The 10,171-nt window shown below is 38.3% G+C and overlaps 1 protein-coding gene across 1 annotated transcript in view; it reads right to left on the reverse strand.

Annotated features, from left to right (window-relative positions):
- dera (deoxyribose-phosphate aldolase (putative)) overlaps positions 1 to 9,679 on the reverse strand; it is a 10,540-nt gene extending 861 nt beyond the window's left edge. Inside the window, exons 1-9 of the mRNA XM_079816700.1 lie at positions 9,523 to 9,679; positions 8,923 to 9,020; positions 8,701 to 8,848; positions 6,203 to 6,298; positions 5,958 to 6,092; positions 5,382 to 5,510; positions 1,749 to 1,861; positions 1,515 to 1,664; positions 1 to 1,250 (exon numbers count right to left, since the gene is read on the reverse strand). The exon at positions 1 to 1,250 is cut by the window's left edge and continues 861 nt beyond it. Coding sequence (XP_079672826.1) covers positions 1,194 to 1,250; positions 1,515 to 1,664; positions 1,749 to 1,861; positions 5,382 to 5,510; positions 5,958 to 6,092; positions 6,203 to 6,298; positions 8,701 to 8,848; positions 8,923 to 9,020; positions 9,523 to 9,553 — 957 coding nt within the window. The 5' untranslated portion in view covers positions 9,554 to 9,679 and the 3' untranslated portion in view covers positions 1 to 1,193. The remainder of the gene's footprint in view (positions 1,251 to 1,514; positions 1,665 to 1,748; positions 1,862 to 5,381; positions 5,511 to 5,957; positions 6,093 to 6,202; positions 6,299 to 8,700; positions 8,849 to 8,922; positions 9,021 to 9,522) is intronic.
- Positions 9,680 to 10,171: the final 492 nt, after the last annotated feature.

Raw genomic sequence — 10,171 nt, forward strand, 5'->3', positions numbered from 1 at the left:
GATGAACGAACGGACAGACGGATGGATGAATGGATGGAAATGAACAGAAGGATAGAAAGATATATGGACAAATGGATACTGTATAAGGATGACTAAACGAACAGAAGGACAGACAGACGGATATACGGAAAAATGGATGTATAGACGGATGAAAGAACAAACAAACGGATGAACAAACAAACAGATGGATAGAAATGAACAGAAGGATATATGGTCAAATGGATACTGTATATGGATGGATGAACAAACCAAAGGATAGACGGACAGACAGCCAGACAAATGGATGTTTGGACGAACGCATGGAGAAACGGATGGATGTTTTTAAAGTTCTTCTTTTTTTTTTTTTATCAAGTTCTAAATAATTCTTTTTGAGCATTAATTAGTTCACTCTTTCTGGATCCCGCTGCTTTTGTATCTCTTAGGAATGCTCATACTACAATAGTGCTTATGCAGGTATTATTAAGCTTTTGTGAGAATAGCTTTTACTGCTTCTCTGTGAATACAAATCTAGTTGTGCTCCAGTTTTCAGGCTGAATTTACTGAAGTTTCAATCTCACTCCACTCGCACCTCTGAGCTCATTCCCCATTCCACAATTAATTCAGTCATTTATCCTCCATCCCAGTCAAGGGCACGGCCCGAGATCTCTTAATTAAAGAAGAAAGAGGGAGAAGAAAAAGAAAGTTCTCCATCTTCAAACGAAGCTCTAACTGGCACGCGGCTTTATCTGATCATTTAAACTCTCTTAACCCCTCTTAATTAATCCCAAACACACACCTCTGACATCCAGCGCTTGATTAATGAAATTAGCTTGGCGGAAGTCAAATAACATCAGCCTCGGACGGTGATAGCGCAACCCAAGGTGCAGCTTACGAGATCTGTCCACTTGTCTGAGGAACAACTTCTGCTGGGAATCGCAGATATGAGAAAGTGATGCAAGAGGCCTTTGCGCTGACGTAAAGTGAGCACTTTTACTTCAGATGGTTCAGGTTGCGCCATGTCATCCAGAAATGTTCTTGGGTTTGCTATTATTCTACAAGATAACTTGAAAAAAGACATCAAATATATTCTTAGTTTATACTGTACTTCATTTCACTTCTTTTCTTTATTATTGACCTCATATACAGGTGTGACATTTTTCCATTGTGTCGCTGAACAGCTTTCATTGCCCCCAAATCTTTGATTTTTCACAGACTCAGGCCATAGGAAGTTCATGATAGGCGGGATAGCGTCCGGTCACGTAGTGGTAAATCTGTAATAATACAAATTTTAGATTACAATAATGTTCAGCTGTGTACGATGACAAAGCTTTGTCAAACTCAGCTACATTTCGCCTAATACATAAATAAAAGAGCTAATCTATATCCTATTCACCACAGGTGACCTGGGCCACGATGCCGCGCTCCCTGAACAGTGTCTGTTTCCAGCCATAATGGCTGGTAATTATCAGTTCATCACATCTGAAGCCAGAATAGAGCGGCTTTGAGAGTGTGAAACACTGTGTTGGTTTAATTACCTGCCGCTCGATGTCAGCTAACAGGCTACTTGCTCCGAGTCGGAAAAGGCAAGGATTGAGCCACTCGTCTCCGAGCTCTTCCTTCATCAGGGTCAGCCACACCACAGACTCCTGCGCCGTACGGATGCCTCCTGCTGGCTTGAAACCCACCTGTGGAGCAACAAATGCGTCCATCAAAAAGGCTGGATGACGTATGTAAAAGAAGGTGATTTAGAGGTACAACGGGTCCTTTACCTTATGGCCTGTCCTCAAGTAGTAGTCACGGATGGCCCGCACCATTACTATTGCAATGGGGTAAGTGGCATTGACAGACTCTTTGCCGGTTGAAGTTTTGATGAAGTCAGATCCTAGTGGTTAGAAAATACAAGAGACACAAAGCCTTTTGACTACTGCATGAAGTCTGGTCCACTTTGATCCACATTCAGGCCAAGAAAAGCAGCGTTTCCATCGCAGGAACTTTCCACAGGAACTAGGGACTTTGGGGTGGTACTCGGTGTGTTTCGACCGCAGGAACCAGGGTCTATGATTTCAGGCACTTTCGGGGGTGGGACTTGGGCGCTGAACATGCTGATTGGTTGAGTCCACGCAGCATTTTATTTCAACCGCCATTTTTAAAAGTCTTTTGCGAGGTTCGTTCTGCGTTCAGTAAATATCAGTCTTGCTCTTTCTGTCCGATGGCACGCATTCGTCTCAGCCATCTCACGGTCAATGTCCGTAATAGCTGATAATAACATACGTCGTCTTATTTTAAATCTAGCTTTACGAGATTTCAGAATACGCTTTAGTATCAGTGCTCGTCTCTTTTCCGCCGTTTTTGTTAATTACCTCTTTAGTAAACCAATATAACCAGCAAAAACAGCGCTGCTTGAATCTCCTCCACTTGTTATTGTTGCAGACAGTGTCGCGCAAAAATGATTATTGTCCTGGGAGGAGCAGTCGCGCGCAGTCCTACATCACCGGACTAATTTGTCTAATCTTCACGGTACTTTCGACAGTAGCAGGTCTGGGGGATAAAAAGTTCCTGTAAAAAAAGTTCATGTTACAAATTGTTCCGGGTAATTTCGGTGGAAACGGGGCTTTAGACAATTATTTTAATTTGTAAATGTAAAATTTAGATTGATGCTTAATGGAGGACATGAAGTAACAAAATGTCCGGGTGACAAAATATATATAAAGAAAACATTTTTAACTAGTTTGGCATAAACTTTATCAGAAAAAGAACTATAAATTATTACATATATATATATATATATATATACACATTTTTTAATTTTTTATTATTATTAATATCGGAAAAAATGTCGTCCAAATCCAAAAAGTCATGTGGTGCAACCAACATGAAAATAAAATAAATAAAATAAAATAGAAAAAGGTCAATAAGTCTCTTAAAATATCAGATAGTTTGTTTAGTTAGTTAGTTTGTGTTGCTAAATGGCATGTGGTGCGACTCCCCAAAAACTATGATATTTATGAATTAATAACCCATGATATTTGTTGATGTTTTAAAAAATATTTTTGAAAATAATGATTAAAGGGCCATTTACACCAAGGACGATAACTATAACGATAGCGATTTAAAAATCCTTCTATATATAAAAGAACAGCAGAGCCAACACCACAACTATAATGATAAAGCACGATATAGCTGGAATCACTTTCAGAATGATTTTATCCAGATGAAGAACGATAAAAAAACATTGCCACATCAGAATCCATTCTGCTTTAAGAGCGTAAGCATTTAAAGCGGCAGATGACAGCGGTGCACGCTTACAGAACGATATAGTCAGTCAACGGAACAATATAGTTCGCTAGTGTTAATGCTAATATATAGTCATCTTTATAGTTATCATATAACTATATATTGTTGTGAACACGGACTCAACATATATTCAAGGTGTAAGGAAATATGCTTCTCATTTTTACTTGATGGTTACGCCACATGACATTTAGAGTCATCAAGCTAAAACCTTTCTTGAAACCAACATGAGAGTTACACAGAGTACATTTCCACGTGGTTTAATTGTCAAAATACATCTGCATATTTCAGGTCACACTGGTTAGTAGTTGTAATTCTTTGTCAACAAAAGCCAAAAAAGTGCATCCGACACTTGTTTGGCTCAGACCGGCAGGTCAAAGTTCACTCCAACGAGCTCTGAAAATAGAAAGCCCAGCACATTTTTAGCACCTCCATTCAGGCACTTCAGAGAGGCGTCAGATTTTGAACCCCGACAGGACATTAGTCGCGAGGGCAGGGGAGGCTAGACAAGAACATATGGTCCCGTCGGCAGGGCTCAGAGGGTGTGCGTTCCTTCATCAATAAGAGCTTTCATTTCTCCCTTCCTCTCCTTCATAGCCAATTACGGTTTATCAGCGTTCCGATAAAAATAGAAGATAAAATGACGCTTCTAATGGATGAACCACAAACTGTGGACCAGCTCTAACCCCCAGCACCCGAGTCCCGCCTGCCCTTCCTCATGTCTAATGACTGTTCATTACCGCACAGAACAAGATGAACATTTTCCAGTTCATTAAAGATACGTTCTATGTGTTTTTCCACTCTTTTTTCCACCCCTTCCCCTTTCCTCCGACACTCTTTCACTCTATTGCTCACCCTCTCCCTCAAACTGACATAATCCTTGAGATTCGTTCTGGGGAGTCTTAATTACACGATAATGGATAACGGTTATTAAACGCGGGCGACAGTAATGAAGCTCTATTCATTTGCGGCGGAGCGGGGGGACACTGCCGGAGAGCGTGGGAGTAAAATAGCTCCGGCGTCGCAGATTAATAGGTGAAATTATCATTCAATTTCAGAAACCTCATACGCAATTCATAGGAACAAGGGGAGATTAAGGAATGAGCGCGGCGACAAAAGCAATGCATTTTAATAACGATCCCTATCAGAGCCGCTGACAATTGGGTACAGTAATCGGCTTAATGTGCAATGGCTATTTAAGCATACAGTCACTGGCCTGCTCTGTCTGTGTGTGTGTCTGTGTGTGTGTGTGTTAGGCCATCTGGATGCAGAGTGCGGAAAGGGTGAGCAATGGCGCCACACTGTGGACAAAAGATCGAACTTGCTTAAGGCAAGCATCACTGTTGGCATTGATCATACAGGGGGTCAGATTTAGCTGGTTAGCATGAGCAGTTCGTCCCTGCTGGTGGATGACGTTACTGCACAGACATTGAAAAGTGTGCATTCTTCTGACAAAGGTAGAAAACAATTGAAACAATACAGTAAAATCTATAAATTTAAATAATTATTTAATATTAATTAGACATCAATGGATAATGATCATTTTAATAATTATATGTTCTAAAAAAAATACTTAAAATGTTTAAAATAAATCGAATTAAAAAAAAAATTTACATTAATTTTTAAATGAATTTAATTTTTAAATTAAATTTCATTTTGATATTACTGGAGGGTATGAAGTCAAAAATGTCTCATCATAAATTCAAATTAAATTCTTGAAGAAAAAAAACCCTTATTATTTCTTTAAAAAATATAAGTATTAATAGAAAAGAAAATTGTATTAATTATAGAAAGAAAGAAAGATTAACAGTAAAATGAACTGTATAAATGCACTGAATCATGGCCCTTGGCTTTTATGTATATTTTATCATAAGGATGATAAATATTATCGAATCAAATCAAGACCGAAGTCCCGTGAAGCAAAACGCTCATGATAAGAGATGGCCAAAGACGCTCATTTGACCTATTTGTACTTATCAACGTCCTATAAATAGATAAACTGGTTGAAAAACTATTGAATCGAATAATTATAATAATTCTTTTCACTTTTTTGTGGTTTCTAAGTTCAAGACTTAAATGTTTCCTCTAAGATCTATGCTTAATGCGCTCACCTGCCATCATGGATACCAAGCTGGCCTTGTAGACGTTTGTGAAGTTTCCCAGCTCTCCCACTGCCAGGATGGTCTTCATATGGGCGTCTCCGCAGGCCTCCCTGAACTGCCGGATCTCATCGTAGAGGGCTGAGGAGATCAACAATGAAAGACAAAAATGAACTGTCATCCATTTGTATGTTCACCTGCTATCAAAGTAGAAAAACATAATTAGCTTACTTTTATTGTTCTTTTATGTAAAGAAGATTGGTTGTGGCCATTGTCAGCTGATCAGTTTGGAAGAGACCAGCTTAAAGAGGACCTATTATGCCCTTTTACAAAGTCTTGATTCTACTATAATAGGTTTTCATGCTTGAATGTTCAAAAAAACACCTTATTTTTCACATTTTTGACATTGTTGCATCTTCCCAGTCTGTCATTAACACTCTGTTTAGTTCCTGTCTCTATGAAGCCCCTCAATGTGCTCTGATTGGTTGGCTGGATCCGTGTGTTGTGGTTGGTCAACCATTTAGAGTGCGTTTCGGAAATGCTGTATCTATTGTATCTGCATTCCCTTAGTACCCTAATTATCCACACCTGCCCACTGTCCAGTGATCGCCAAAGTCCGGTTTATGACAATATCAATCTCTGTAGCACCATCCTCCACAGCCATCCGGACCTCCTCGAGGCGGGTCTTCAATGGTGTCTGTCCAGCAGGGAAACCAGTGGCCACTGAAGCAAAGAAAATGAGGTGAGGTGAGAATGCGGTTGCACCCTCTCTGGGATGATGTCTGAAGAAGAACTGATACGTGTTTTAAGATAAGCCGTTTCAAATGTCTTACCAGATGCAACAGGTAGACTAGAGTTGGTCGCCTTCAGAGACTTTACAGCATCGGCCACCCGTGATGGGTACACACAGACAGCTGCAGTCGTGATTCCTGGAATCATGCACACACACACACACACACACACACACACACACACACACACACACACACACACACACACACACACACACACACACACACACACACATGCAAAGACTACATTTTAATAAATACATAAAAGCAAATACAGCACAATGACACAAAGAAAACACTTATGCTGCGTTCACACCAAACGCAAATAGAGCGTCAAAATCGCGTCTAGTTTCACGCGCGGACATTTTGAATGCATTCGCGCGTCCGCAGCGAATTGGACGCACGTAGAAATCGAGCGCTGGAAGCGAAATTGACGCACGTTCAAGGCACTCCAGGAGAAATATGTCATAAAACACCACTCTGCCTCTTTTCATTTTCATTAAAAATATATATTAAGCATTAATAGCCACACAAACGTGGTCCAGTCAACTCCTACATTATCTTCACTGCATGTATATTTAAATATCCTTTAAAAATAAAGTTATGAAACTTCTCTTTGCCCTCAGTCAAAACGATTTGGCAGACAACAAAGTATAGATTCATGACACCAAAGATCGCCCGTTAGATCTACACAAGATACACCACTACAGAGACATCAGAGCCAGCGGCAAACGGCAGAAGGACTAGCCGAGGAAGGGCTGCTCTCGCCGGGGTTATGAGCGGTGATTGCCTGGATCTCACAACTCCAAAAACAAAAGATAATTTTTTTAAAATATGCACTCTCTTTATAAATAAACCACAGATTTGAGCTTTAAACAACCACATTCTCACCAGAAAAAGTCTTAAAACTACATTTTGTGACACAATAGTACTATTCTTAATTTATGCAGGGTTTCTCATCACGTCACTTTACCACGTGACAGCAGCAAGCAGGCTCCTGATTGGTGAAATTTTTGAACTCGGTCATCAGACGCGAATTAGCTTCAAACACGTGCTCAATTCGCGTCCAATACGCGATGTGTGATGTGAACACAGCATTATAGTTCTGTTAAAGGTGCACTATGTAACTTTTCCGGCCACTAGAGGTCACCTATTCAAATCAAAGGCGTAGTTTGATGACGCCACATTTGAGCACAGAATCTTGGGACATGTGGTCTTCACCTGAACTTTTATTATGCCACAGTCGCCTGCGCCACTTCCGCTTTTCCAGTCATGAGTATGAAGTAACGCAGCTCTGTTTATATACATCCGAGTGTGTTGAAAATTATGTTGCGACGTTACTCTGTGCGTTCGCTCGGCGGCTGCTATGACACTTGTTGCACTCTGCAGTAAGAGTAAAGTGTTTCTGCAAAATAAAACCGGAAACCGAGGGTAACGCAGATATGACGCAATTGACAGGCGACTCCCTCACACGTCCCAGTTTCTTGGTTAAAATAGCAATTTTCTCACGATTTACAAATATTTGGAAACATTTGGGATATTGTAAGTACTCAACTGAACACAATATATAACACTGGCCAAGTGGTTTTTGGATATTTTACTGGAAAAAATGTACATAGTGCACCTTTAACATCTAATGTTTATTATGTTGTACATCTCTTCAGCCAGTCAATTTCTCTGAAAAGAGCTTTGTCTCCCTCTTGTGGGCAGATATACAGTGACACGCTTATGTTACAAGAACTGAAAATCATCAATATGATAAAATATAATATAAAATATTATAAAAGAATATAAAGATAAAATAATTACTATCATCCAAAACCTTGAGGTCGGTAAAACTTTTTAATGTTTTTAAATAAGCCTCTTGTTCTCACCAAGGCTACATTTATTTGATTAAACATACAGAAAAAAAAAATAATAATTATTACAATTTAAAATAACTGTTCTCTATTTTAATACATTTAAAATATAATTTATTCCTGTGATGGCAAAGCTGCATTTTCAGCAGCCATTACTCCAGTCTTCATTGTTATTTGGTGCTCAAGAAGTTTTTTTTTAATTATTATTATTATCATTATCAATGTTGAAAACAGTTGTGCTGCTTAATATTTTTGAGGAAACCTTTTTTCAACATTTATTATAAATGTCTTTACTGTCACTTTTGATCAATTTAATGCATCCTTGCTGAATACAAGTATTAATTCCTCTAAAAAAATGTAATCATAATGACCGTATTGTATTATAATAAAAAAATTTAATATTGATATATAATAAAGATAGATACATTTACAGACAAAAATAAAACTGAAAACTATCAAGCACTTTAGTTGCAACTTGAGTTTTCAATACTTTTTTTTTATTTTATTTTCATTAGGCCATACTAGTACTAATGCCATTAAATATACTAGTAATCTGTATGGATCCAAATTTCTGGATTCATTTAAACTTATTTTATGCAAACTGCAATATGATTGACAGAAGATAAATATGGAATCAAGTGCACCAACAGGGATGAAATTACATGCAAAAGACAGTGGCACCTTTGTCATGCATGTCCATGCTTCTCAGCCGATCATAACAGATGGGCTTTGTGGCCTTCATACAGAGTCGATGGACATTGGAAGGTGTGTCGTCACCAGCGAGGGTCGTCAGATCAATGCATGTCACAGCCTTCAGCAACCAGGCAGCCTATAATAACAATGCAGGTCAATACAGATGCCATCAAGCAATAGCAGTGATCATAAATATTGTAAACAGTTTACCTGCCACTGTTTTTTGGCCACTTTGTATCCCTGGATCTGCTGGGCTCTTTTAAGAACAGCCTGAGTGTTGACTCTGACTTTTTCCACCCATTCCAGATCTAAAATAAAGCAAGAATAAATAACAAATGAAGTTTAAAATCAGTTTTATCTGGTTATTTCCCTCTGCTCATCGTGGGTCATGAGACACATGGGTCATGTGAAATTCATTACAGAGTTTGGAGTCAACTGTACACAGGGAAAGAAGAAAGAAAAACAGAATAATATTTAAGATTAACGACACAGGCCGTATGAAGGTTGAATTAGGGAGTTCATAACTAGTCAGAGTTAAAGATTAACCACATATACACGAAGAATATACTTTGCACTTTACATGTTCAATGTTAAACGTATAACGTTAGCTTTAGTTACACCATTGTCTGTTGCTCATTAGTAGTTAGCAAAGAACTTTAATTTCTGTCTTCCGTCAAGTTTAATTAAATGCCCACGTGCACGTGTAAAAGTAAGCGGTATTAATTGATGTAAAAGCTTTGCTCTGTTTTGGAGGATATGATAAATAATTCATGTTAAACGATATAATTAAGTTTTTTTTTTTTTACTTACCAATATGCATTCCTGGATTTCTCGCGGACATGATAAAATGTAACTCACCGGATGAAAATAACTTTTAAAAATCGCGTTTATTTTGACAAGTAGTTGCTCTGCACAGTGACAGTTTTCACGAAACTGCACGTCTTCCGGGATTTCTCGTCACTGATACGTCGATGCAGAACACAGCCAATCATTACACCGCTACACAAGGCGTAGAATGATGACGTTTTTTTGTATTTATTAACGTTTGACCACTTGAAAATCTATAAGACAGGTCAGATTAAAAACCTGTTATCCCTGTCAAGTTAAAAGAAACAAATTAGACCACATGTTTGATAAAAAATACTGTAATATATCTTAGAACAGCTTACTTAAGTTTTCCTATTCCCCCTAAAGCAAAATAAATACACTTTAAAATTTTAAATGAGATCTACCCTTCTAACAAATTACTAAATCAAAAATGTAATATAGAAATTGTCCCCTGTTCCTTTTGCAATAGTCTCTCTGAAGACACTGATCATATCTTTTTCTTATGTAATTTCTCCAAATTCTTCTGGATATCAATTCAGGACTGGTTGATAAAAAAAGAGGTGGTTGTTGATGGTTTTGTTTTTTCTTTACATCATATTTTATTTGGAGTACCCAAAAACTCCTGTGTTAA

Source organism: Gobio gobio (assembly GCF_949357685.1).
Source record: "Gobio gobio genome assembly, chromosome: 5".
NCBI lineage: Eukaryota > Metazoa > Chordata > Actinopteri > Cypriniformes > Gobionidae > Gobio > Gobio gobio.